Genomic DNA, 26691 nt, shown 5'->3' on the forward strand with positions numbered 1-26691 from the left:
GCTTGCTTGTCGATGCAAGTTGTGGCGCTTGGATATAGCGGAAGCCGCAGAGAACGTCGAGTCAAAGCGACAAGCGCGTGCTGAAGGTGGTCCCACGGAGCCCGAGCGACCCATGCCTATCTGCGCTTGCTCAGAAGAGACCGATCTATGGTGCGGACGCAGGATGGTAGGTCGAGTCGACTGTCGTCCAGTGCTGACCATAGCTGCTGCACCGCTAGCGTCGAGTGACATGAAGCTCACTGGATTCAAGTGGGCCCTCAAGCGGTCGTCCGATTGTGCACGATGCAGAGCGTTGGAAGGTGAAGATTGCAGCGTGGTCAGCACATCGCCTGCGCTATACAATCACCCCCGTGTAAGCTTGCAAGTGCTAACGTCAATGGGTGAGCCGTCCCCAGATAGATCGACAGCACTGGACGACGTGTCGGTGAAAAATGCTGAAGTGAGGTCAGCAAGTTGTGAAGGGAGAAGGGACTGGAGACGGAGACGACGACGACAACGCGCTGGCTTTATTTGAGGAGAGGTTGCTAGATGATGTGTCGGGGGTAGCGGCATCGCTAGCACTCTTCTTGAATAGATTGAGTAGAGAGATTTTGCCCTTCACCTTGTGGGCTGCAGTGTCTCCATCTGTATCAGCAGATCGAGGACGCCTCGTCCTCGAGCTGTGACTATGCGACTGTAGAATGGAAGGGCCTGACTGCTGGGAACCAACTTGCCTCTTTACCTGCTGAGCGTCTCGAATGTCTTGCAATAGCGCCTCAATCTTGTCTGGGTTCGAGACATCATCCGGAGCGCTGACAAACATCGTCAGTCAAATAAGACAGAGAAGGAGAGAGCAGTGCGCAGACGTCCAACAATACCTTCTCAATCTCCATAAAGCGAAACGACAGCTCGCTGAACCTTGGCTGGCTCATTTCGCACGCTAGACAATCCTGCAAGAAGTCTGCTATCCTAAGCATGGATAGCAACGGGCCATGAATGGCGTGGATATACACGAGCCTTGGCCTCACCAGACAGGCGAGGATCAGAGATGTTGTTTACTGTGGACCGACTTTCAGCATGCCCTGATTATATAGATTTTAATGCACCTACTATCGTTCGAAACCATAGGCGATGACTGGCGAGGACACTTGCTAGGCCTAGGCTCCTCAGCTGTATGCGACTGATGACTGGGTTGAACAGCGAGAAGAGTTGTAACACGATGATGAGCGAATCGGTCAGCATTCGAATAAATGCACTCACATTTGGCTGTGTCCAGCTCAGAAGGAGCTTTATGTCATCTGCGCGACCGGTGTTCGCTCATCGATGATGATCCGGCTTTCGCATCGCTAGCAGCTATCGTATCTGCTGTATGCAAGCTGTTACTTGTGAAGGAGGCTAGAGACTTACCCTGGGGGAACGTCGCTTTAGATTTTTCGTTCATATCCATAGACATTGGCGACATAGTGTATCAAGTTCGGTGCACTGGAGACTCCTAATGTATTATCACTACCATGGAGGCCCAAAACGCTGCGCCTGCTGCCATGACCCGATCAACTCACCGTTGCTACCACGAGGTAAGGAATCATAACGAGCACGTTTGTGTGCGTTGCAGTTGGTCAGCTTGCTCGAGCAGCAGATTAGAGCACTGGACACGAAGCTGTTTGTTAGTAAGTTTACCCTGCACTCAGCATCGTGCTCACTGACACAAAAGTAAAAGGTAGGTAGATCGAAACTTGCCATGGACAGGTATTTTGTCTCGCAGGACGCGTGTCACGTGCTCGTGGCCGCCAATCCTCCTGAACTCTGCGAAGTCTGGGAGAGGCCGGCGTACCCGGCACTTGTTTTTCTCAATTTTACTCACTACTACGCATTAGAGATGATACTGGTACGAGCTTGGGTTTTTGCTGGCACCCGAGAACTATGCGCATCTGGCCCCTACGGCCCACAACCCATCTCCAATGCCACAGATCTGCAGACATCCACCTCGGCGATCCATCTCGCAAACAGTCCCTCGCATCAAACGAGCAACAGCCCTGCTCCGTTCGACTGGCTCAATGTCGAGCGGCAACTGATAGAGACGACCTTGAGCAACATCGACTCTTGTTTCATAGTGACTGTATAACTAGTTGCATTACACTTCGTCCAGGACAAAAGCACTCGCTTTGATCTAGCTATCGAGTGCAGTAGCCTAGATGTTGCATTCGAAATGGCGAAGGCGATTAACTGGCCTGACTGCTGGGAGCATCTGGCTCAACAGGCACTGAAGCAAGGGAACCATAAGGTGAACACAATCATGAGCTACATGTCGGCAGATGAGGTGACGTTTACTGCCTAGATCGTTGAAAAAGCGTATCAGTAGGAGCCAGCACCAGAAACACAGACTTTGGAAGATGCGGAACTAGGTGCTGGTGCCTCGTCTGGCATTAGTGAGATAGCACTCTGGTAACGAAACTTCCCGTTCGCTGGCGACCATGTGGCAGCATGCTCGTTCGACACGCCATGCAGGTGAGTTTAGGCTCTTGTTTTTCGCTTGCACCATCATGCCTATTTTTTGCAGTTGTTGAATCGTCAATTCGGAGTGGTCAACTTCTCGCATATCAAGTCCTTGTTCGTTTCCACATATCGTTCTGTCCATGCGTATCTCTCGCCAATGGCCTCGTTGCCGCCGTTGCAACTACATCTAAGGCATGATCCGCAAGAGTCTTCTTCAAGCCGTGTTCTACCCATAGCTGTGCGGACGCTACAATCGGTCCGGCACGAGCTCACTGAGGGTTTGCGCTTCCTGTCTGGCAGCAAGCTACCAGAGACTCGGATGGTGTACCGATCTGTTCTGTGGGAGCTTCTTCTAGTCCCAGTATCTTCTGATGATGAGGCAAAGGGGGTATGTCTCTTCTCACGGTTTTGCGGTTAAGCACAACGTCGAGTATTTGTAGTGGCGCGATATGGTCACGCTCGCCCGAGAGTACCTCCTCGGTGTGACTCTCGAAATTGAGCGAAGACGAATAATCACGTCACAGCTGCACGGTTCACCAGACGCCTACTGGAACTCAACCCGGATCCCAAGATCGTTGCACAAGTAAGTGGCTGTACAGATTGTGCTAAGGTGACTCTTAATGCTGTTTGTGCAGGTGAGACAACGGCTGGGTGTAGCTCCGCAGGGATTGATGAAATGAGAAGGACATCGGCTTCCTATGTGACCGTTAGACGAGGCATCTCACAAAAGGGTGTAAGAGACACGTACGGTTTCCAGGCATCTGCCCCAAGGTTATCGAATCACTACGGAGTGGGTAGGGGAAGAATTTCATCGATCCAACGCTCTAGCACGTGCAGTGTAGAAACCATCAATGTTGTCGCCTGCGCCATAAAAAGATAGAACAACTGGACAACTCATTATAGACATTGGCTCGTCCAGGGGAAGGTGCAACCCACGAGAGATTCGTTAAGGCGTCGGAGAAATAAGCCACAGTCCCGGTATCCGCGAGTCGAAGTCCAGTATTCCACATCAGAGTCTGTATGAATTCTTTTTGACCATAGGTCGCTTACTAGAAGCTCTTGAATGGAGATTTCGCGAAGCAGGGTACGGCTACTGTAGACATCAGGCCAGGTCGTGATGCACGGGTAAATCAGAGTTTCCGTATGGCGCGGCGTGTTATCTGCTCTGCGCGGATACAATCGCTTCACGTCTCGACGGAGAAGCCAGGTTCCTGCATCGTCATGACAACCTAAGCATCATGTACTTAGGAATTCCTCACGCACGGAGTAGATAACACGTCGTAGATTTCTGCGACAAAGTGGGTCGAAGTCTTTTGAGCACGACTAGCAACTTTTCTGTCTGATGACCTAGTCTGCAGCGGAGCCGCGAAGGATCGTACTGAGTTTATGGCAAGTGCGGAAGGCCAACTTGTGGCAACACGTACATTGTGTCTCGTTAATGAAGCCGATGCGACAGGAGAGTTCTTCAGTTGCTTTTGAAGTCGGCGGAGCACCTGCTATGAAATAGAAGCCGAAAACATCTGATAATGCAAATAATCCATCGCGTCCTTTTCATGATCAGGCTCATTAATCTGCGCCAGCTCGCGCGGAAGCATGTTAATCAGCCTCCTAGACGGCTGCAATCGTCCCTTTGCTGCCAAAAGAAGCTTAGTAAGAGTAATGATAGCGGCGGCGAGAGCGTTGAGGCGTGGGCTTACCGAGGAGGTAACGCAGGATAGCGTTCGTCCGCTCGAGCGCGAATGTATACGTAGACTCCATAAATGTTGTCCACTCAATCGCACACACGAGCATCATCTCCACATCCGACGGCGTCGCCGCCATCTCCTCCGCACTCGGCAGCGATCCCTCAGCCCTAGGTAATTGCTGCGCCCAACCAACCAACCAACCAACCAACCAAACAATCAACCTCACCAACTCTCACGAACACGCTAGAGCAAGAACGCACCTCCATCGTCATGGTGATTGTTCGCTGCATGTCGAGCCCGTGGTCGCGCACGCGCGCGAGGGCCGCTCGCCGGTCCGCGATGCTGACGGAGACGTCGAGCGAGGTGAGGAATGACGCGTAGCGATCTACTGCGTCTGTGCCCATCGCGGCGGCGTACATCGCGATGAGTTCGCGTTCGCCTCTCGCCTATGTCGTTACATGTTCAGCACAACGATCACACAGAGAATTGTTTTTTTTTTGATAAAGTATACGGACCTCGAGCACCTGCAGATGCTTCCAAAATGACTTGAACGACGTCTGACGAGACCGCGATGTCGACCATGCGAAAGTACAGGCACAAATGTGCAAAGAACCGCGTCATCGCGGGATACCTGCACACACAATTCCAATATTAATTCGACCCCTGGCTTCTGCCAACTCACACTCGCGGACACTCACTCTGTAGAACTCGCGTCAAGACTTTGGGCTTGCAGTTCTTTCGCGTATCCGTCCATCAGCGCATCGGCGCAGTTGAGAATCACTTGCAATTGGGTCACATGGAAAGGGTTATCCGCCGGAGGCCTGCCACGCAAATGTTAGTTAACTAACATCACCTTACTCAGAACGACCCGCTCACCCCTCCTCAACGGTGGTGTTCTGCAGCTACTCGAGTGCACTGAAGACTTCCTGCTCCCAAACCGCACCGTCCACCTCCATGCTATGCAGTTCCGCAGTACTCTCAGGCATCTCCATCGAATCGACGGCAGCCAAGCCACCTTCCCAGAAACTTTCATGCTCCAGGCTGGCAAATGCCGTCGTCAACCGGTCCTCGCACGCAACGGACATGGCTGCCCAGAGTTGGTCCAACCACGTGTGGCACACCGCTCTCAACGACACCGCAGTCTGTGGTGAAGGGGCGAGAGCGGCGTACAGAGCGCGCTCTGTCGTCGACAGTGCTGGCTACAACACGCGTTTCTTTAGCCTTCGGTTTGCATCTCACGGTCTGCAGTGAGAAATGTACGTTCAGCGCGGCCCGCATGCATGTGGTCTTCCAGAGCTTCCTGCGCACGTTGCTGGTCCATCCCTCGTCCAGATCCATGCTGTCCGCCGAGTCTTCTTCGCCCGGGCATCCTTTCGCTGCTATGGTTTCAGATAGCATGTCCCGCACAGTGCGAATGTGCCGATTACTGAGTGCACCCCACCGAAGCAGCAGCGACCCGTTGATGCTCGCCGCCCGCCACGGCTGTTTCGCTCTACGGCACAGTTGAGCGGCTTCTGCCAATCGACCTGCACACACAAGCGCAAACAGCATATGTCAGAGTTCCTTCTCATCACTCTGGGAGAACCACGTCAGTTCACACGCGAGAACGCAGCGCTACCGCAAACCGTACCGCGTCATCTCCCCCTAGCCCCCTAGCATCCGCACCACCCCGGTTGACCGCGTCGGGGTCCATCTCCGTGACGATGCCCGCGGTGCGCTGGCCCATTTGCAGACCCTGCATGATCGCGATCTTCATGAAGCGCCAGTAGCCATTGAGCGCGCCCGCATTCGACACATCCGGCACGGGCGCGGTTTGTTGGAGCCATTCGCAGACGACGAAGAGCTCTGAGGCACTGGGGGCGCAGCGATGATCGACTGGGCGAGCATGGATGGGGGGGTAAGGGTTGGATTGGAGCAGACGGTGAGCATCGGTGCGTGGACGGCTGGTTGTCCTGCGGTGTCTGCGGGTGAAGGTTAGCAGGCATCCTTCGCGATATCTGGGTGCACTGTGATCGAGACTCTTCCAAGACCGATGCGGGGCACTTTCCGCCCCAAATCAAGGCTCATCCGTTACGCGGTCCAGGACACCACAGACGGCATCCCACCTGGTGCGCCGTGCGAGCGACGGCGAGCATCAAAAACAAACCAGGCGGTACTCACGACATCAACATCTGCACCAGCGCCCAGATATCACGCTCCATCTTTAGCGCCTCCAACTCTGGTGTCAACGGTTCCTGTGGTGGCTTCCCCGCAACAGACTGGGCAAATCTGGGGCGAAAGCAGACAAAGGTCAGATGAACTCAACTGATCTCTGCATAGGCAGTGCATGCGTGCGGCAAAACCCTGCTCGTGGTCCAATATTCTGTGAAGGTCGTCCTTGGACTCTGTGCATAGCGAGAGCACCTCAACGTAAGAGGTGTACAGCGAGTCTGTCATTTCACGACCTTGTTTCATGCACAAGGTGGATTTCTCGCGGAATGTCGAAACGAAGTTTTCTGTCTAGAGTAATGTCGCTCAAAGCAGGATACGAGTCAGAGCAGAGTGCAGGCGAGCCACCAAGTTGCGCTGTGGCCAAGAGAAGATGAGAGCTGGACGAGCGCTCAACTGGAGAATAAGGTTGTGCGTGTAGGATCACGTAAGAGGCCCTTTCCTGGCACCTTGGCGGTACAAGTCGCCCGGAGAGTACCAGCGATTAGTCCAGAGTATTCAGGAAGAACGACAGAGAAGAGAAAGAGAGAGAGGGCTTGTGGTTAGCCCGTCGGTGGCGGAATCAGTACAATACAACGCAAGAACGAAGGAACACGGACGACGAATTCCGCGTGTAGGCGCAGTACACGTGTACATACAGTCATGTGGCTATCACGTCGCATTAGGCGCGCAGACCTCGACGTTGGCCAATTCATCGATGCTTCATTTCTCCCTCTCTTCGGTTATACGCAGCTACCTCTTCATGAAATCCCGTATATGAAGCTCCGTGATGCCTGCTGAAATATTAACTCGTGATCATTCCGTCCCATATATGTGGTACTGCTTTCCGTATCCATCCAGCACGGTTTACGCGCACCACTCTTCAGGCCTCCTACAAATTTTGCAGGAGAACTGAAATCAACTTTTTGTTTCTTCAGAGAGGAGAGCATAGCAGCGAAGAACCTTCTCTAGCTCACGAGACAGGTTCTTTCATAGACATCGAGACTCTTGTAGCTCTCCGTGGCAAGGTGCAATACTTCTCATGAAATGCGGGCCTTCTCTGACGTGGGGCGACCTAGCTCCAAGAAGCCGCGCTCACGATTGAGACCCGAACTCAAGCAATCGATTCCCTGGAAGAGCGAATACGTTCATCATCAGCGACGATCGAGCTTCAGAAGTCAGCTCTGCTCGAGGCCGAAGAGGCCAAAGCGACTGCTGAGGCAGCGAAAGTAAGGGCCGAGGAGGAGCTATCTGGCACACAACAACGGCTCGCTTCGACGCGAGCTGAGCTTAACGAGACGCTGAACGGGTTCGCGGCCGTGCAAAGAGAGGTGAGTATCGTAGCAGATAATGGCTGCTGCTTGGACTGACGATGATTGCGCGTCAGTTGGAGAATGCAACAGCTCTGACAGAGTCTAAGGTGGCCGAAGTAGATGCAGAACGTCGATCTCGGGCTGCGATCGAAAAGGAGCTATATGACACCCACAAGCAGAAGCGAGAGCTGGAGACTGCGCATCTGCAAATGTGAGAGCGCTCGACGTGAAGACAGCGGAGATAGAGACGGACCGCGCAATACGCGAGAAGATCGAGGGGCAATATATGAAACTCGAGAGATCGCAGAGAGGATCGCTGAAGCTGACGCCGTGCGCGATCTCCAGGCCGGGCTGGAGCGAGAGCTATGTGCGTCGCAGCAAGAGGAACAACAGCTCAAATCTATTCTCGCGAGCGTTCGAGCAGAACTGGAAGCACAGATTTGCGAGACAGATGCAGCGCGTGCTGCTCTCGCAAGCGTCCGAGCGACGCTGTCTATCGCAGAGTCGGCCAAACAAGACTTGCAAGATGCGCTATCGTGCACCGCAGCAGAGCTCGAGACCAAGGCGTCCTAGCTGGACACAATACGAGCTTCCCTGGCATGCATCCACCAGACACTGACTGCCACCCAGTCGGCCAACCAAGATTTGCAGGACACGCTAGCGCAGACAGCGGCCGAGCTTGATACCAAAACATCCAAGCTAGAAGCAGAGCGCATCGCGCACAACAAGCTCGAGGAGACGCTCAGCACGGTGCAGGAGGAACGGCGAGAGACGGCGGCGACACTGACGTGCATCACTGGAGAATTGCAGGCACACCTCGTCGGACTTAAAGAGGGACGCAGAGCGCGTGCCGCGATCGAGGACCAGCTGCGTGCCTGCACCTCGGACCTCGAAAATACCATTCTCCAGCTCCGGAGGAACAACGATCAGCACTGTCAACGAATTACGGAGCTCGAGGCGCAACTCCAGCAATCCACGTAGGCGCTGCAGAATTCCACGCGCGAGCATGCAAACGCATTGGCCCGCGTCGACGGCCGCACGGAGCAGCTTTCACGCAACCCTGCCACGACTCGGGAGCTGAGCACGATGCTCCCCCGAATGATGCGGGAACTCAATTCGAACTGGCGGCCCGGGCTGCCAGCCATAACCGTGCCCATGTGCGTAGGTCCGAATACGTTCACTGGAAATGGTTCTGCTGTGTTCACCTATGATATAGAGGCCAGTCACTGTGCTCTCATCACGCCGATGTTGTCATCTTACGGAAACTCACAGATAAATTACATTGTCCAGCTCATCAAGCCACTCGTTCACACCCCCAGTCCTCTCTCCATATCTGTCCGCTAGCATGCATATATGCAGTACAACTCCCAGCTACGCGACGCGCTTGCCGGCAACTCGTATATATGGGCTGTCCAGATGCGATCACGTTTCTCACTGCTGGTCGTCTGCAGCTCCGAGCCGGTTAGGAGATGATCGAGATCGATCAGCGGATTCGGCCGTCATCATGATCTCCGCACCTCACTTGGTCCTTCATGGCCTCTTCTGGCCTAGTAGTGCAATCCATGCGGCTTTCCTTTCACGCGCGTTATGCACGCGCAATTGTCATCGGGACCAAGCTCTTCCGATTCGATAGAAATATGACGACCGCGGACGTTCCCAACTATGTGTGCGGACCTTCAACTATGTGTGCGGACCTTCCGGCTGAGTGGCGTATTCCAGACCGGGAGAACCTCGCACGTTATAGGGCGCACGTAGCTCTCGCTTATCCCGCCTATCTAAGGTGGAAATGACCTTGTTGAAACTCATGATTTGCCATCATACTCGCAACCATCCCATGTCCTGCATCAGCCACCTCTATCAGCCAGATCCCGATATGCTGCGCAAATTTATGGCCACAGACGTCTTCCAGTCCACGAATCTTGACGACGCAGTCGGCGATCTCGCATTCCGTACTAAAACACATCGCCCACGGCTCACCCGCTCCGGATCGCAAGCAAGCAACAGCAATTCCACCTCAATCCGAGCCTTGGAGAAATGTCCAATGATCCCGTCTGAGCTTGACATGACATTCGCGGAGGATGCCGAGGGAGACACTGTCGCAGACATCACCTGGGAAGGCGACAATGTTGTCCTCATCCCCATACTAGTAGGCGATGAGTGCATCAAGGGTACTGCTGAACTCTTTGGCGTGGCATCTATGAGGATATCGCGATCGTACGTGCATAGGATCTGGAAGTTTCTTGCAGATGCCTGACATAGCATTGCATCATAGAATGACGGAGTTTTGATGCCAACTAGGATGGAATATACGGTTGGCATCAGATTGTCTCACGGTACGTATAGCGAAGCTGTTATCAGCAGGTCCATGTCCTAACTATAATTCAGCTTTTGGATGACAACCGCGATGTCGTTGGAACACAGCTGCAGGAGCAGGATCTTCGTTGATCCCGGCATCTGTGCCTCGCGCAGGACATGATTGTGTTGACTTGAGGGCGTTGCCGCATGATGAGATCTTGGAGATGCTAGCTATGTTGTTGGCCTTTACGCCTGCTTCCACGGCCCTCAACGATGCATCCGAACAAGTTTGTTATCTGTTGTATAGCAGTTTGCGGGAATGGTTGTTATCATAAAGTCTCAAGCATACAGTCACACTCGAAACCAAAGGACAACACAGCAGCAGCCACTGTGGTCGCCACCCTCAGAGGTGAGCTTTACACTGCAGTACAGGCATACGATTCGCAAACCTGACATATTACTAGGTTCATATCTCGCGGCTATCGCAAACGCCTATTAAACAGGGTGAGCGCAGAACCAGTCGTCCCACCTAACGATCGCGACATGACCTTCTGGAACATGTAGCATGAACCGAGACTCTACTTGCCTATGGTAGGCGTTTTGATCCTCGCCATCCTCGTTCCTCAGCGCGCTGTGGCACTGTCTTAGGATCCTCTCAATGTTCCATGCATCTGGTGGATGTTCCCACGGGCAGAGACATTTGCTTCCGCATTGCAGGTGCATACGCACTCTAGGTTCGATTCCTATGCAGACATTAAACTGCTCCGACAGGGGGCGCATAGAGTTCACGTGTGCCAGTTGTCATTATAGATTGTTCTGGTCAGTGCTTCCCAGGCGAGACGGCTAAGCAAACCCGTCCTTGCTATTACCGCTGGGTCAGCGCCAACCGCACACTTACTAGAAATAATGGAAGAGAGAAATCTCAAACCTCTTCACGTGTATGGTTTGACGTGAGCATCGCCCTTTGATAACATGCGCTGAGCTCTGGCTTTTTTTTCAATGAGGTCAGTGCGATTCGAACTCATTGAAGATCATGATGCTTAATATGTGTGGCCTACCCGGATAACTAGACATATGGACCGTTCACTAGGTGTTATAAGCAACCTTCGTGGGCGACACTTTCCCTGGAAGATCGCGCTGTGTATATGACTCGCCAAGGAATACCCTTCGTTTCCTCTGATAAAGCGCGTGTTTTGTACCTTGCGAAGGAGGGCGAGATGATCGATATAAACTCTGAGCTAGTTGATGTTCTGGAATGACGGCGAGACTGTCGGAGATATCAAGTAGGTGAGTAATGAACCTTGACGACGTTGTTTCTCACTTCACTTAGTTCATCTTTTCCGATCGCAGTAACTCAAAGATCCCGAGGCCACGAGAAAGGCTTTCCGAGGAGGCGATTTTGGCACGGGTGATCTGGCGGTCTGGTACCCGGATGACTATATCGCTCTGATAGGCAATTTCATAGTTGCTAAGATGTCGATAGACCATACTCTTGTGAACGAGCGCATCACAGCTACTGGACGGATGGCGCGGCACCTCAACTGGGGAGCTTATTATGCCCTCACGCAGACTTATCTGAAACTATTTAGCGCCAAGGATGAGTCTGAGCGGGTATACGTCCACGCGCTCATAGCTATCCTGGACAATTTCCATTTCCAGATGGAAGAGGTTGTCCCTGACACAGCTGAGGAGTCGGAGAGGGGAGGAGACAATGAGGACACCGCTGTCGATGAGGAAACCGAATCCACATCGGTCAAGGTCAAGGACCAAATGATCTCACGCATTGCAGATGCGGTCAACCATCGGCTGGTCCCAAGGCTCCTGCAACACTTAGAGAAGCGTGATGAAACTGAGGACACTCTGAGGATAGCGATTGCCGTGGGTATCATCCAGGTCGTGAAGCATTTACCCCGGGAGACCCGCGAGCCACAGATAGCTAGGCTACTGACCGTCCTAAGTCAAATCTTCCGCAGCAAGTCTCAAGAGACGAGAGACCTCACTAGGGAGACCCTATGTCGTATCGCCGTGATTTTGGGGCCATCTTACTTGCCAACGGCTATCAAGGAGCTACGAGCCGCCTTGCTACGAGGCCCGCAACTTCACATTTTCGAATCAGGCTTCCACAGCAGGATAGCAGGTCCCGCATGTTCCGACCCCAGTCGGCAATGGGAATAGAGCAGTTTCGCTGCACTGAACACACCGAAAACACGCGGCGGGGCGTTCACATGCCCGCTCTCACGTCCTTCTTCCCATCAGCCTTCGCGCTCAGCCACCCCAGGGAATGGCGCTCGACTGTGAGCGAGCGATAGACGTGGCCGACACACGAAAGTTCAGGCATCTGGTACCATGCAGATACGCGCTGACAGATCAGACTCATGGCCTACGCTCACTTCCTCCGAAGTCTGCCTTGCTAATTAGACAGTCTTCTCACAGCTTGGCTTCGCCGTTCAAACTCCACTTATAGACCTTGGAGCAACCGCTGTCAGCCTCGTGCATCACATGCACCATCTCAAGCCTTGATCGATATCTATTACTGGTACCAGCTCTAGAGTGTCGTTTGCGCAGATTGCTAGGTTAGTGACAGCACAAATAATTGAAGGCCAAGTTCATCAAGGTGCTCTTCACACAGTAGTCCATCCTTCATGTCCAGCAATATCGGAACCATAGCTTCAGGGCCTTCCAGTGGCCCAGAATCTGATATGTCTGATGAAGGATTCCATTCTGCAAGAGAATCTATCCACAACAGCTCAGACGAGAGCTCAGGTTAGCTTCCATTTCCTGAAAGGTATTGAAAACCACCTAAGTATACTCGACTACATTAGACCAGAGCGACGGCACGGTAGGACCAAGGGAAGGCAATATGGGTGTCGAAATACCAGCAAGGCCCTATTGTGGTATGATGTTTCCCCCATCAAAGTGGCTCAAAGACTGCTGGCTGACCAGAGAGCGAGAAATAGACTTATCTGGGTCACGGAGAGTCTTCGGTAGTCCCGGCGGCCCTGATGATCAGTGGTTTATCCTGACAATTTACGATGGACTTAGTGCCATTCAGACGGGGCTGGTGGTCTCCGGTACTCGGCATCTTGTCGAGGAAGAAAGAGGCCTGCACCCCCCTTCGAAACTTTACATCCAGAGGAGGTGCTCTTCGCTACTCAAGTGCCCATGACATCGACGTCTACGGCATCAACATCCACTGAAATGGAAGTCACAAGACGAGCTGCGGGTCCAACAGACGGTGTGCGCACGACAACGTTTCATCCCACTGAGGGTTCTTTGAAGAAAAGACGCGTACTACAGTCTGCCTGACATCATAGCTCCCCAGTGTCACGAGCAATGGCTGCTGCACGTATTGTCCCAGGCACTTCCGGACTCCCTGACGCCGATGAAACACCGGGAGCTAACCTCCAAGGCCGTTGCGAGGGGGGTATCTCAATCAGCGCGATGAGGCCGACATTTGATTTTACATTTCGGATGCCAGCTGCCCCGTCTTCAGACAACATGCTAGTGCGAGTGCCACATCGAGAACCTTTCGGCGGTAGTGCACTGGCACCCCCTGCTGAAAGTTTGGCGGTCTCTTCTGCGCAGCTTGCTGGAAACGGAGCGTCTGTTATGTCTCCCTTACCATTTGTCGATGCTAGTGCTTCATCACCGCATGTGGTTCATCCTGCCGAGCATACACATCCGCCTACATCTGTGATTGGATCCTGTCCACTGCCAGTGTCCGCCTTTAACTTGGCACATTCTACAGCGAGCGTTGAGGTAGTTGGACTGGCGACTACTTTGCAGAGCAAAGGGGCTGGAACGGTTCCGCATTCTAGCAATTCTCGGCAACTGTCGAATGCTGATCACCCATCATCGCCTTTCCGAAGAACGGGTGCAGAAGACACCCGTCCAAGTGCACAGGATCTTGCAGTTGCGATTCTACGCAACCGACACGATCCTAGTATCAAAGCCAGTCGTAGAACGTTGGATGAAATTTGCACAGCTGCTATCACTTCCTTTGGTACTCCGTCAACTCCTTCTGGGACCTTACGAAGCATGGAGGAGCGTGAAGCAGGGCGGATATCGAGCATGATAGCTGGCACTCGCATGATTGTTGCTCTGCCACCCAATGGTCTCGATGAAGGCCCCTCCGGAAGCAACCCGTCACATGGGTCTTCAAAACAACAGGCACGGGTGAGTCACATTGTTTGCTCGGAGCCACAATACAATATTGACTAATAACCAGGGATCCACGAGAAGATGGGGAAAATCAGTGAGCTCCTACCGCTCAAATCGTTCACATTTGCTTATAATTGCATAGACAGCGCGAGGGACAACTACTCTAAATTTTGCAACAACACCTCTTGATTTCATACGAGGTACTTCGGCTAGTGCTGTGAGCGAACTTCAATGTTTTAGCTTATAACAAGCCTTTCAACACAACTGCATGACTAGGGCTCGAACCTCCCAGGATCCGGATGGGCATCTGCATTCTGCTTCCCGGTCACTCGTTCGAATGATCAGAATATGTCAACTGTGCAAAACGGAGACGAGAACAGATCACCTTATGAGGGCGACACCAGGAGTCATGGAGGATCATTGGAGCGTGGGTTAGTGGTCTGTTCAGCGGCATGTATCTGGATTGAATTGCATTCGGTACACAGGCCCAGTGATGCTAGAATCGTCGGTGAACAAGTGCCCGTAGACTCATTGGGGAGGCCTCTCTCACGTCTGCACACAGTGTATGACAGAACTCAGGACTCTTCAGGTCAAATGGAGGTATGTTTATCAGTGCTAACACATGCTCTACCCGTCCCATGAGACTCACAACATTTGGAGATGGAAGCAGACACTGCTACGAACATTGACCATCTTTTCGGCCTCAGTCATTTATCGGCTGATGAGGATGATCTAGTATTCTCGAATCCCTCACTTTCCCCGATCCCTAGGCATGAGGACGCACGTTCGATCCCAAATAATACTTCATCTCTATTCAACTTCGAGACAGCTGCACTCTCCAATGGTGGTCCTACCTCTGCGTCACCGTCTTCCCATCTTCACTATCCTCAAATCAAAGAGACTGCTATGAATCGCGCTAACGCTGACGTGAGGCAAGTCACTACAAGCTCAGAGATTGCTGATCCCAGTCATCGGAGCCACCATCAACGGGCGCATCGCGGGCAGGGACCCTTCGACGAGCAGCCATTTCTCGAAGTTACAAGGCTCGGTGATGACCGATCTGGAACTCATCATTTCGATGCCTCTTCCTCAGCTCGTGGCGTATATTCTTCATCCACGGAAACAGCTGGGGCGAATACCAATTCAAGGCAGCATGAGCTGGCTCCTCTATCCTCTCCGAGATCACAGAGTGCACGATCTACAGCATCCCATCATAAGATCGACCATTGGAGTCATTTGCATAACTCAAATTTGATGCTTCCATCGCGGATCTCCTCACCGTGGAGAATGCAAGCTTCTTCTCCTGACGTTCAGATGGGACTCTCTGATGGAAGGATCACCCATGCAACATCGCCTCCGAGACATTCCTTACCACCCGAGATGCACAGAATACCAGCGTCTCATCCCACACCTGGGCGCTTACCAGATCCGGAGTCAGAGCGAGATGGTGAAAGCGCCGTAAGCCCTTGTATTTTTTTTCCATGCTGACAGTCTACGTTCACACTTGCGTAGCCCCCAACTGCGACTCGAGGTGACATTCAATCCCTCACAGGCGCAGTGGCCGAATTAGTACAAGAAGTACGAGCGTTGTCGCTCAAGATTGCGAATCCCTCGTCCTCAGTGCCACGGAGTGGGCGTAGACCCTCTGATGATATGAACGTCGATGGTGGAGATGACGGAGATGATGAGAGCGATGATCCAGGACCCTCTCCTCTTCGCCGACGAAAAGCCGGATTCACCAAACATCGATCTGCCGTGGAAAATCAGCTTGCCGTGCGTATCATTGCATTCATGCAGCCCATAACTAGTGCTAATGTATCATTTTTAGGAGGAGGTCAGAGAGCATTCCAGGATTCTCATGAGGCGTGAGAACTGAAATTTGCCCATCGATGAAGCGTGTATAGCGTCTCCGGAAGATATTCGAGCATGGGACGGTGTCAGCCGTTGCTGTAGTCCAGAATGCTTCCGTATCGACCTCAATGCGACAGCGGCAACTCCTTGGAACAAGTCTGTAGCCAAGGTTTTCGTGAAGGACTTCATCGCGGCGGAAGTATATCAGTGTCGAAGCGAGATCAAGATTGAAAGAGCATTCATCGCCCATCTCAGGACGCTAAAAAGGCGTTACGAACGGCAAAGGCAGACGGACGCCGAAATTAGGCGGACTACGCACAACCATGCGAAGGACCAGCGAAGACATACTGTGAGTTTTTTCAAGTTTTCTGGTCTACGCTTGCATTCTCATGTGTTATGACAGCCAGCTCTTTCAACAAAGGCTCAAAATCGCTGTAAATACTGCTCAACTGCGGAAGCATGTGAACGTCCTGCGAGACCTCGGACCGGACGGTATGAGCTCTGACGAGCCCGATCCCGTCGATATGGGTTTGGGAGTGCGACAGTATCGCATATCAATTATGCCGTGGAGGAGCCCAGCACTCAATAGCTGGTTGCGAGTTTTCGACACTACATACCGTTTCTCGAAATTTTATTTGCAGGAGGATGACCGCGGCGCCCTTCCACGTGTACGAACTGCTATCCTGCCTAATTCTGCTCGTCCACAGGATTACAGCAGCCGTCGCCCAGTGCCTGGATTGCCAGGTAATACTTACAATCCAGAGTGGCTCCGACGACTGCATCCGGTCGAACTAGAAGATCTTCATAGACGTGCGGAATATTCATTCATTCATGACGATGAGTTATTCAAGTAAGTGCAGCCTCTTATCCCACACTTCCTGGTTCTGATGCTCTTGCATTGTTAGCTTGCCTCCACCTCGTCCTGCTAGGCATACTAGTAGGCATTCCAACTTCTTCCAGAGCAGTTCCGGTGGAAGGCAGGGATAGGGAACTGGTTCAAAGATGTCCTAAAGGTTTGAGATAGTCGGACTTTCTTTAGCTTGTGATGTTTTTCGGTCAATGTCACATGTATTTCTCTGGATACTCATCATATTTATGGCAAATATTAATGTGCATTTCGTCCAACCTACAGCATGTTGAAATGACTGCCACGGGAATAATGTACTGCAAAAGCATGTGGCCGGGCACGGAATAGGAAGAAGTGAATGTGAACCGATGCCATCGTTGGTGCTACACCCTCAAGGCATACTCGAGTCCGCTTTTTTGATTTCGTCAAACGAGCAGCGATTTACAGTTCATTTCGAACACGCCTGAGGGCCGACGCGACACGACGTGATGGGGTCTCACCACATGGGTGTCACGTGACCGTGTTCATGTTTTAAGACCTGATTGCATCAGAAAGAAGATATTGTACAGCCAGTAAGGAAGTATCCTATCAGTTGCATCATTGTCCGGAAAATTACTGCTGCATGTTTAGTTGGATGCAGTAAGGAAAAGTAAGGAACCTCCTGGAGCTGGCAAGAGGACCAGGGGTCCTGCATTGGTGCCGATCACTGCCGTCGATCACAACTCAACTGCACACTACATCGTGTTTTCTCCCCGCAAGATTGATCTCGTACTCAACCAAATACGTTTCGTTCATCAGCGATATTACTCATTTTGCAATGAACTTCGACGCGGAAAACACTGTCGGTGATCCCGGACCCTTGACAACCGCTGCACAAGAGCCTGACTTGGTCCCTCAAGCCGTGCAATCCATTCTGGCGGACACCATCAACGCCTTTCTGAGCGAGACTGGATATAGTCCGGGCCTTCTGATCGAGCTACGTGCACAGCGCGACTGGCTCAACTGACTGCGCGACGAGAATGCGCGACTATTCCACGATAACAGCAAGCTCGCGCAGTTGGTCGCCGCACAGAACGAGCGCATCGTGGCAGGCAGGCCAGTGGAGAGTGGCAGCGGAGTGAACAGGACACCTCGCACACATGTACAGGATGCGAATGTCGTGCGTGAGCTGCAGCAGAGGATCCAGGAGATCGAGGCAGATTATAACAGGCTCCTCGTCCGGCACAACGAGCTCACAGCACAGCATCAGCACGCGTATGTACACTGTTCAGATTACCAATTTTCTGTGCAGTTATGCTTACAGGTGGTATGCACATCACAGGATACACGAGAACGACATGTTGAGAGCGGAGATTTCACGTTTGAGACAGCATGCACCACCGCCGGAGCTGGCTGCACATTCTCCTATAATGCCGCCGCAGGCCCCGCCTTCTCAACAGCCACAAAATGGTAACGACTGATAGATGCTACCTATGATGTGTCATAGCATTTCTCACTGTATCTGGTTGATCTTAGCACTGCCTAATTTCTTCGGAAAATCAATACATTTTATCCCGAGGAAGATGGACATCCCTTCGAGCTATCCTTCTGAAATTGCAGGGCCCAGTGCAGTATCTTCATCGAATGGACCTGTTCCAAGTAGTGGCAGTATGGTACCGCCCACCACGGCGATGAATGCCATGGAGATCAGCCAACAGCCAGCACAATCCGTTCACGGGATGAAAGATGTGCAGGTTATTGATCTAACGGACGATGACGAGGCAGAGGTGAAGCCTCAGGAGGATGATCTGCCGAGCGACTGGCTGCAAGAGTTCATCGACCAAGTTTTCATCACGGACAAGGATGAGGAGAACAGCGGGAAGCTCTGGTGCTGGATGTGCGAGTATGTCGATGATCCCGTCTTACTCTACAGTCAATCGCGCTGATCAGCATTCGGGAATGGGCGCGTAGGGCTCGGCACAAAGCAGGTGCATTTTCAGAACCTCCTGAGCCATCCGTGAATGCGCCTATCAAGCAGCTTGCGCAGCACTGGAAGGAGAAGCATCCCACTGCCTGGGAGATGCTGAAGCAGTGCGTGCTGGAGAAGCAGAGCTCAGACTAGACATCTGTTTGCTGCGAAAGATATGATGAATTGACCAGAAGGACACGGCTTGACAGTGTCACGGATGTACCAGTAATATCAAGCATGATGCTGTGCGAGGTGCGAATACATGGGGCGGGATCCCTCATCTGACGACAGTTGTGTAGGATGGATCGATTGGTGCACAATGTTGCAAGCACGGATTGTGCCTTTGGGTGCCGAAAGCTGATGAATTGTGATCGAGACTGCCAATGGAGAGACACCACACGCATTCAGGGCCAGACGTATGGTCGCACTAATTTTATCTTCTGCTAATGGCCGAAATCGTGATAGAGCGACAAAAGATCCACATTGTTTCACGTCCAAGCTCCAGCTATTACGCCTTCTGTACGGCATGAACATCACTAGCCCAATCAGCCCGCCTGATGCAGGCACACAAGGGCCGATTTTGATGCAAGGCTTACGGCAGTATCTCCTGCAAGGTACGTTAATAGACATTGACCGGGCCTCTAAGGCAACCTGAAACACCTTCCACTTGTGAAAAGGAGTGATTCTATCGCAGGTGAGTGATCGAAACGCGGCGTGGATGTATGCAATACTTATTTGTGACCGATACAGGGTGCGAAGTTCTGTTCGCGTTGTGCCAATGATTCTGCACGGTTGCGCTTGTATGTCGCAAGTCTAGTGTTCTCTTCTGTGTAAGCATCTCGATTGCGTCATACGATCGGGCTTATACTGAACAGCGCCAAGTCTGCAGACGGTACTGGAGACGTACAAGGTCTGGATGGAGGTCATCGACCATCTGCATTGGGTTTGCCTTCTCTTCCCTGTGCAAGAATTCTCGGTTATCCTGATTGGGGGTATACAGTACATCGTCCCGCTGTATAGCACGGAGTTCCTGTTGAATGGCCTGATTTGCATCATGTGCGAAGGGTTCCTCATAAGAAGGTGCTGGAAGGTAGCAGGCCCATTGCCACTGTCAGCAGCAATCGTAGGCTTACCAATTTGTAGTCCACACAGCGGAGCTATCTCGTACTCGCTGGGCTCAGATCACTGGCCCTAGCGACTTTCACGGCAAACATCTATCTGGTCAGTGTCCTCGCTAACTGCGAATACTCCAGGCAACTCAATGCCTAGCTTTAGGCTGTGCGAATAGCAACGACTATCAGTATCGCTAGTGGCTATGCGGACGTGAGCGGTTGACCGCACTTAGGGCCAAAGGTCTGTTCACTGATTACCGTCATATAGCCTTTGAAAGTTTGTCACTGGGCTTTCCCGCTATGGGTCTTCGGCTCGCTGACTCTCTCAATCTCCTTCACATGCATTCGTAGGTCTCCCATCCAGACGACCCTTCACTCGCTAACACCCTGATGAAGTGTCGATGTACCTATGGAAGATCCAAACGGGCCTCACCTACCTCGACAAGATGCTCAGGAACATCATCGTGCTCACCTGGGAGACGGCCGCCCTGCCCAGCACGTGCACGATCATCGCAGCGGTCTTCTATTGCAGCAGAGAGGTAATGGAATTTAGATGTGTGTCGTTCACGGCCAGAAGCGGAGTATTCACCGACGCTTTTAGATAACCGATCCCAGACACCTTGACCTCCTCTTCATCCTCCTCACTGCCAAGCGGTACACGCTCGGCATCCTGCGCACTCTTAACGCTCGGGTTCACATCCGTGAATGTCTGGCATCTAAAGACCTCGGCCGTGTAACACTGAGCGACTACAACTGGAACGACGCGTCAGCGCCGTCCTCCTCGAGCACCCGCAAGGTTTGTATCAGCTTGTGCACTGATAACCACACGCTAAAGATTGCTGCAGCCAACAGCCCCGGATGAAGGCATCCCTCCTGACTGTGCAGTCTCGCAGGGCCGTGAGATGCAATTCATCACAGTGGCCAGCGCCCTCGAGGACGGACCTCAGACGAGGGACCCCGCCATCACTTACAGAGATCGACCCTTCGAACGATGCCACCGCTCGAACTCGTCAAGAGTCTATTTCCAAGACAATTCCTCAGTGTACTTCTAGAGTGTTCCAAATGGTGGATAACATAATACATATTACACTGCAATCGTTTGTGCGAGGTTGTCGATAAGCTTCGACACCCGTTTGGCCTCGATTTCTGCTAGAGTGATGTTCTTCTCGAGGGTGAGTGCCTCGGTGATGGCAGGCAGCATTGTAGCTCCGTATCCTGTGCAACGCGGCCACAGTCAGAGATGAAGGCAAGCAAAAATTGTTCTGCACTGTGACGTACCGAGGTACTTCCCCGGTGCCACGACCAGATGCTTGTACCACTCTCGCTCGTTGATACCCTCTTCCGAGATGAACCCTGCCTCGAACGCCTTCAGCTTCACGTTCACCTTCTCCATGCGCTGTGCAGCCTTAATGAAGTCCTCGATATCCTTGGGCGGGTTGTCCTTCCTGTGGCGATGAATCTTGTGCAGGATCTTCTTGAGCCAGTCTGGCAGGTGCGGGTGGTCCATCTTGCCAGAGCAATGACTCTCCTTGATGGGCAACTTGTCGAGAGCTTCCTTGAACTTCTTCTCTGTGTCGGCCTTCTCGACATCGAGAGCTTCGCTTGCTGACTGCAGGCTGGCGATGGAGCTTCGCAAGTTGGTGAAGTCGGGAGTGATAGCGAGCGAGGAGGCAATGTCTTCAACCCTATAGACGACAGACATTAGCATACTCCGCACCGCGATATCACGTAGTGAATACGCACTTGTCGAGGTAGCTATCAAGCTCTAGCGAATACTGAGTGGTGTTGAGCGGCACAACGATGGCATCGATGATGCGCAGAGCGGTTAAGCCCATATGCTTAGCCACAGCAACCTGCACGCCCTGTCAACCAAGCACGATCTGCGAAATACAAATTCACATACGTGGCGATGGAAGCCAGGATCCCCGTAGCGCTCTTGCCACGCTTGCGAGTCATAGATCGAGTGGTAATGGTAGGGCGCATCAGTCGGCGTGCCACCGAAGCCCTGGTCCATGCTCGCGACCTAGATCGATTGGACTATCAGCTCTATTGCTGGAGAACAGAGACCATGCCACCCACCCCAAGTCTCTGCAAGAATGGCGTATAGTCGCTACCTGAGCCCAACAGGCTCACACCCGTCTCTGACGCATGCGCCGCCTCGTAAATCTGCAGGAACTCCTCGTCGACTGCGCCTTCGAATGTGCCTGCATCCTTTTTGGCATCCCAGAGTGTCTTTCCGGCAATCGTCGGGTGCGGCACATCCTTGGCAGACTGGCGGATTAGATGCGCGAGTGAAGGCGATGCAGAGGCGCCCCAACGGGAACTGGATACGGAGACATCTGTGGGTGTATGCATGGAGTTATAAGTCGCCACTGGACAGTGTGATATGTCAGGCGTAGTAACGCACCGACATTGAGATACGCCACCACATTTTTGGAAATCCACTCCGGAAAGTTCTCCGCCCATTCAGTGCTTCCGATGAGGCCATACTGATAGCCAGAATCGGTGGTCAAACTCTAAGACTTGCAGTAGTAAATCCATACCTCCTCCGCATCCCAGCTAGCAATCACGATATTCCTCAGGGGTCTCCAGCCGCTCTTGTACAGCGCACCGAACCCTCGGATGACCTCATGAAGTGAGACAGTACCAGAAACAGGATCAGCGCCTCCCATGACCCAAGCTGATAACCACGTATGAACATCGTTACAAAAGAGATGCATCTGACTGGCTCACCATCACGATGACACCCAAGGAGGACGGTCTCGTTGCGGATGTGGCCCGGGATGGCCAGCATGGTGTTCCAGATCGGTGTCACCTTGTTGTCCACTACAAACCATGAGCTCGGGCAACGCAACTCATGCTATCTAATCCATCACGCACCTCGGTTCACCAGCTTCACCTTCCGCTTACTAGCTTCTCCATTAATGACTCTTCCCTCGTCTGTCCCGCCCAGCTCCTCCAGCAATCTCTGCGCGTTCCCCCATCCAATCGGAAAACTCGGAATCTTGGGGATGTTCGTACCCTCGTCGCACTCCGCATCCTTGTACGCTGGCCGTCCGGGCGTCGTCGGGTCACCGGGATACGCGCTGATGAATTGTACGCTACCGCGCTGCACCGCAGATGGGTTGCGCGCGGGCCCTTCGGGGTAAGGCGCGTACCCGTTTTTGACCGTCACGCTCCCGTCGTCACACGGATCCGAGTAAATCAGCACACCAGCCGCACCATGAGTCTGAGCGAGTTGAATCTGGGGGGGAAACGTTGATTACCAACCTTGAAGTGGGGAATAATACATGTCTCGTACCTTAAGCCCACGGAAGATCGCTCCATAACGCGCAAGCACAACCTTCCCAGTGAAGTTCCCTCCCTTCGCGAGCACCTCGTCGTAATCTTCCTTCCGGCCATAGTTCACATACACAAGCTCTCCTTCGGCCTCGCTGTCCGCACTCAGTCCATGCCATACTGGGACCGCAACGCGGTACTTTGCCACCTCAGGGTCACGCGGGTCACCGTCTTCCTCCAGCTCAGCAGTCCACACGGCTTTGCCTGCCTCTTCATCCAACAGCTCTAAACTGTGGCTGATAGATGTGTTCATGACGGGGTAGTAGACATCGATCCACGCATAGGGAGTACGATGCTTGTTGATACCGAGAGTCATGGCACGGGAGGCACGAGATCCTGTGGGGAAGATGGGGTCTGGTGCACCAGGGAAAGAGTGGATGTGAAATTGAGACCGGAAGAGCTGGAGAATTGCTTTGGCATCCTCGAAGTCCTCGGACGAGCCTGCGAGGTGAGGGTGGGTTGCATAAGCACGGGACGCAGCGAATGCGCTGGCCGGTTCAGGCGTCGCCCTATAGAAGATAAGGGCCTGACAATCAGTTCAATGCGAAGGCCGAACATACAGAAACAGCTCTTCTGCTTTCTTCCCAGACAACCTTGGATGCGCAGGATTGACCGCGAGATCCAACGCCCAAGAGCCGGGAGTATCGGCCTCACTGTCTAGTCCAGGGTGGTGTTTGAGGAACACCCTCTTTGCCAGCACATACACCGTGACGAAGGCGTAGAATATGAGAACTGCCCTCGTGAGTCTGCATCCGATGGTACGGCGAGTCTTCGCAGGTTCCTCGCTCGATTGGGCGTCCTCCAGAAGGGAAGCCTTCTCGATGTCGGCCTTCATTGCTTTGTACGCTGTCATCGGCGACGACAAGAGTGAACACTTGAAGTGGTGTGCGATATGATTAGCAACGCGCACGAATGGCGCAAGCTGCCAGGGCAGCGATAAGCGCCACCCTCAACCTTGTCTCAGTCTTCTTCGGTTCCCAGCCTGACTTCCCATTTATTTTGAATGACATGCTTCTGCCTTTTCTTTTTTGACTGTCGTCTGAGTAATGTATTCGAGAGATGGACGCTATTCGTGATGGCGCGTTGGGTAAAACGGGCACTACCCAGTGGACAATTGACAATCATTGAGTGATCGCCGATCAGCTAACCCATCAAATAGAGACACACTGGCTCGATCCGGATCCCGTCTGTTCAGCAATTGCTCTTGATTACAACTACTCGAAAATTGATTGAGGGTCCTTGGTACAGTTGGATAGGTCTGACAGTATGTGATAAGTTTGCTCCTGCTGCTGACTGATGTGGAATGAACTGGAGTGCACGGTTCGATCCCCCCTCGCCCCACAACTTCTTCTTACATTTTGCTTTGATTTGCCACAGATATCAACCGTGAGAAATTGCAACATGCATAAGAGGCAAGCGATCGATGCATAAAGGCAAGTACTCCATACCGCGCTGCGTGCTCTTCCTGCACACTTGCTCAAAGATAGCATCTTCTCGTCTTCGCAATGATAGATCCTTCAGCCATAAGCTGCACCGTTTCGGGTCTAGGTACGCAGGAGGACATTGTCGAGCGAATGGCAAACTTTTCGGTAGAGCCCTTCCAAGTTTGCAGAACGATTTCTTACCATCCGCCTCAGGTTTATGTTGGCAACCTTGCACACACTGTTACAGATGAACGACTGAAAGCGTTCTTTTCTCCGATGCAGAGCGATGTGTACGTTCGTCACTGCACTCAATTATACATACACTCATGATCCTGATCCTATGCCTTGCCAGACTGTATGCCCGGATAATCATGCAGCGCACCAGCTCTGCAGGTTATGGCTTCGTCTGGATGACCACCGCTGAGGCTGTGGAGAAGGCTGCTCTACTGTTCAATGGAAAAGAGCTGGATGGCCGTCAAATTATTATCGAGGCCAGCAAATCGCGTAAGCACAAGGGTAAGGAGAGGCAGCCAAAGAGGTGATCGTGCACTAATGCGTTGTCCGATGATTGTAAAGGCTCCATTCATGTCGAAGACACTGCAAATGTGAAGCAGAGAAAGTATGACCATGTGAGTTAGTGGCCTGTAGACATTGCGCACAATAAATCACCATCTGCTTGTTAGCGTAAATCCAATGCTTGCAAGTATTCATCCAGCAAAGATGGGGAGCACCCAGCAGAAGGAACTGTATATGAGCCAGTCGCAAAGAAGCCTAGGCCAGGGCCACCGCCCTTTATTGGTCGTGGCGAGAATATTACGAAAAGGCCATCTAAAACCACCCTATTTGTCAAAAACCTGTGTTTCAGCATTGACGACGAGGGTCTCGGTCGAATTTTCACCCGCACAGGTATTCTCGTCAACTATGCTCGGATCATGCGTAAGGGATGGGGCAAGCCTCGCAAGAGCAAGGGCTGTGGATTCGTAGACGTTGGTAATGAGGAGAACCAGCAAAAGGCCATTGAACTGCTGCAGAACAAGATGGTTCAGGGACGTACCATCACTGTTGAGATCGCGTTCCAATCCCAGTTCAAAAAGAGCCACGAGTTTTTCAGCCATGTTCCCGATGCCGAGGAGACCACATACAAGGATGCTGTCGTTGACATGACTCCCGGGGCCACCGCGCACGAGAACGCCGTCGTTGATGCTATTGAGAACGCCAAGGAGATCACGCACGAGAACGCCGTCGTTGACGTTACTGAGAATGCCAAGGAGACCACGCACAAGGATGCTGTCATTGACATGACTCCCGGGGCCACCGCGCACGAGAATGCCATCGTTGATGCTATTGAGAAGGCCAAGGAGATCACAGACGAGAATGCCGTCGTTGACATTACAGAGAATGTCAAGGAGACCACGCACAAGGATGCGGTCATTGACACGACTTCCGGGGCCACCGCACACGAGAACGCCATCGTTGACGTTATTGAGAACACCAAGGAGACCATGCACAAGGATGCGGTCGTTGACACGACTCCCGGGGCCACCGCGCATGAGAATGCCGTCGTGGACGTTACTGAGAACGCCAAGGAGACCACGCACAAGGATGCCGTCATTGACATGACTCCCGGAGACACCATGCACGAGAACGCCATCGTTGATGCTATTGAGAAGGCCAAGAAGATCACAGATGAGAACGCCGTCGTTGACATTACTGAGAATGTCAAGGAGACCACGCACAAGGATGCGGTCGTTGACATTACTGAGAATGTCAAGGAGACCACGCACAAGAATGCGGTCATTGACACGACTCCTGGGGCCACCGCGCACGAGAATGCCATCGTGGACGTTACTGAGAACGCCAAGGAGACCACGCACAAGGATGCCATCGTTGACATGACTCCCGTGGACACCGTGCACGAGAACGCCATCATTGATGCTATTGAGAAGGCCGAGGAGATTACAGACGAGAACGCCGTCGTTGACATCATTGAGAATGTTAAGGAGACCACGCACAAGGATGCGGTCGTTGACACGACTCCCGGGGCCACCGCGCACGAG

The 26691-nt window shown here is 52.6% G+C and overlaps 11 protein-coding genes across 11 annotated transcripts; 8 read left to right on the top strand and 3 right to left on the bottom strand.

Moving 5' to 3' along the window:
• Nucleotides 1-703: 703 nt before the first annotated feature.
• On the bottom strand, nt 704-941 carry LAESUDRAFT_617668 (uncharacterized protein; the record flags this gene model as incomplete). The annotated part of the gene is made up of 2 exons (XM_040903234.1): nt 704-791; nt 820-941. Coding segments are annotated over 2 exons (210 nt in total), but the record flags the coding sequence as incomplete, so codon positions are not given.
• Nucleotides 942-1490: 549 nt separating this feature from the next.
• Nucleotides 1491-3951, top strand: LAESUDRAFT_794306 (uncharacterized protein; the record flags this gene model as incomplete). The annotated part of the gene is made up of 12 exons (XM_040913951.1): nt 1491-1553; nt 1592-1646; nt 1701-2095; nt 2126-2296; nt 2339-2421; nt 2460-2484; nt 2537-2860; nt 2913-3055; nt 3130-3243; nt 3376-3490; nt 3526-3679; nt 3824-3951. 12 exons carry the CDS (start codon nt 1491-1493, stop codon nt 3949-3951), a joined length of 1770 nt encoding a protein of 589 aa, XP_040759878.1.
• Nucleotides 3952-4080: 129 nt separating this feature from the next.
• On the bottom strand, nt 4081-6086 carry LAESUDRAFT_717045 (uncharacterized protein; the record flags this gene model as incomplete). The annotated part of the gene is made up of 10 exons (XM_040907294.1): nt 4081-4118; nt 4170-4335; nt 4418-4603; nt 4673-4681; nt 4704-4788; nt 4856-4978; nt 5064-5356; nt 5397-5683; nt 5823-6010; nt 6034-6086. 10 exons carry the CDS (start codon nt 6084-6086, stop codon nt 4081-4083), a joined length of 1428 nt encoding a protein of 475 aa, XP_040759879.1.
• Nucleotides 6025-8638, top strand: LAESUDRAFT_763082 (uncharacterized protein; the record flags this gene model as incomplete). The annotated part of the gene is made up of 6 exons (XM_040913200.1): nt 6025-6088; nt 6139-6446; nt 7424-7675; nt 7732-7868; nt 8003-8024; nt 8288-8638. 6 exons carry the CDS (start codon nt 6025-6027, stop codon nt 8636-8638), a joined length of 1134 nt encoding a protein of 377 aa, XP_040759880.1.
• A 551-nt stretch (nt 8639-9189) lies between these two features.
• On the top strand, nt 9190-10600 carry LAESUDRAFT_794313 (uncharacterized protein; the record flags this gene model as incomplete). The annotated part of the gene is made up of 7 exons (XM_040913952.1): nt 9190-9437; nt 9506-9871; nt 9956-9990; nt 10079-10239; nt 10260-10361; nt 10417-10456; nt 10548-10600. The coding sequence occupies 7 exons, from the start codon at nt 9190-9192 to the stop codon at nt 10598-10600; spliced, it is 1005 nt and encodes a 334-aa protein (XP_040759881.1).
• An 825-nt stretch (nt 10601-11425) lies between these two features.
• LAESUDRAFT_815480 (uncharacterized protein) lies at nt 11426-12127 on the top strand (the record flags this gene model as incomplete). The annotated part of the gene is made up of 1 exon (XM_040914692.1): nt 11426-12127. The coding sequence occupies one exon, from the start codon at nt 11426-11428 to the stop codon at nt 12125-12127; it is 702 nt and encodes a 233-aa protein (XP_040759882.1).
• A 3868-nt stretch (nt 12128-15995) lies between these two features.
• On the top strand, nt 15996-16818 carry LAESUDRAFT_662478 (uncharacterized protein; the record flags this gene model as incomplete). The annotated part of the gene is made up of 2 exons (XM_040904995.1): nt 15996-16313; nt 16372-16818. Coding segments are annotated over 2 exons (765 nt in total), but the record flags the coding sequence as incomplete, so codon positions are not given.
• A 751-nt stretch (nt 16819-17569) lies between these two features.
• Nucleotides 17570-17877, top strand: LAESUDRAFT_436667 (uncharacterized protein). The gene has a single exon (XM_040902457.1). The coding sequence runs from the start codon at nt 17629-17631 to the stop codon at nt 17815-17817; it is 189 nt and encodes a 62-aa protein (XP_040759884.1). The 5' UTR covers nt 17570-17628; the 3' UTR covers nt 17818-17877.
• Nucleotides 17878-19285: 1408 nt separating this feature from the next.
• Nucleotides 19286-20733, top strand: LAESUDRAFT_794327 (uncharacterized protein; the record flags this gene model as incomplete). Its single annotated transcript, XM_040913953.1, has 10 exons — nt 19286-19373; nt 19437-19453; nt 19510-19589; nt 19642-19702; nt 19760-19849; nt 19903-19980; nt 20035-20082; nt 20140-20218; nt 20268-20452; nt 20473-20733. 10 exons carry the CDS (start codon nt 19286-19288, stop codon nt 20731-20733), a joined length of 987 nt encoding a protein of 328 aa, XP_040759885.1.
• A 218-nt stretch (nt 20734-20951) lies between these two features.
• Nucleotides 20952-24164, bottom strand: LAESUDRAFT_730492 (Zn-dependent exopeptidase). The gene is made up of 11 exons (XM_040909846.1): nt 23771-24164; nt 23173-23719; nt 22752-23115; nt 22605-22697; nt 22415-22551; nt 22279-22360; nt 21951-22210; nt 21775-21894; nt 21615-21724; nt 21150-21556; nt 20952-21086 (listed from the first exon to the last, which is right to left on the bottom strand). The coding sequence occupies exons 1-11, from the start codon at nt 24043-24045 to the stop codon at nt 20956-20958; spliced, it is 2526 nt and encodes an 841-aa protein (XP_040759886.1). The 5' UTR covers nt 24046-24164; the 3' UTR covers nt 20952-20955.
• Nucleotides 24165-24715: 551 nt separating this feature from the next.
• LAESUDRAFT_763087 (uncharacterized protein) lies at nt 24716-26655 on the top strand (the record flags this gene model as incomplete). Its single annotated transcript, XM_040913201.1, has 4 exons — nt 24716-24924; nt 24987-25150; nt 25211-25263; nt 25318-26655. Coding segments are annotated over 4 exons (1764 nt in total), but the record flags the coding sequence as incomplete, so codon positions are not given.
• Nucleotides 26656-26691: the final 36 nt, after the last annotated feature.

Source organism: Laetiporus sulphureus, assembly GCF_001632365.1.
Source record: "Laetiporus sulphureus 93-53 unplaced genomic scaffold LAESUscaffold_51, whole genome shotgun sequence".
Lineage (NCBI taxonomy): Eukaryota > Fungi > Basidiomycota > Agaricomycetes > Polyporales > Laetiporaceae > Laetiporus > Laetiporus sulphureus.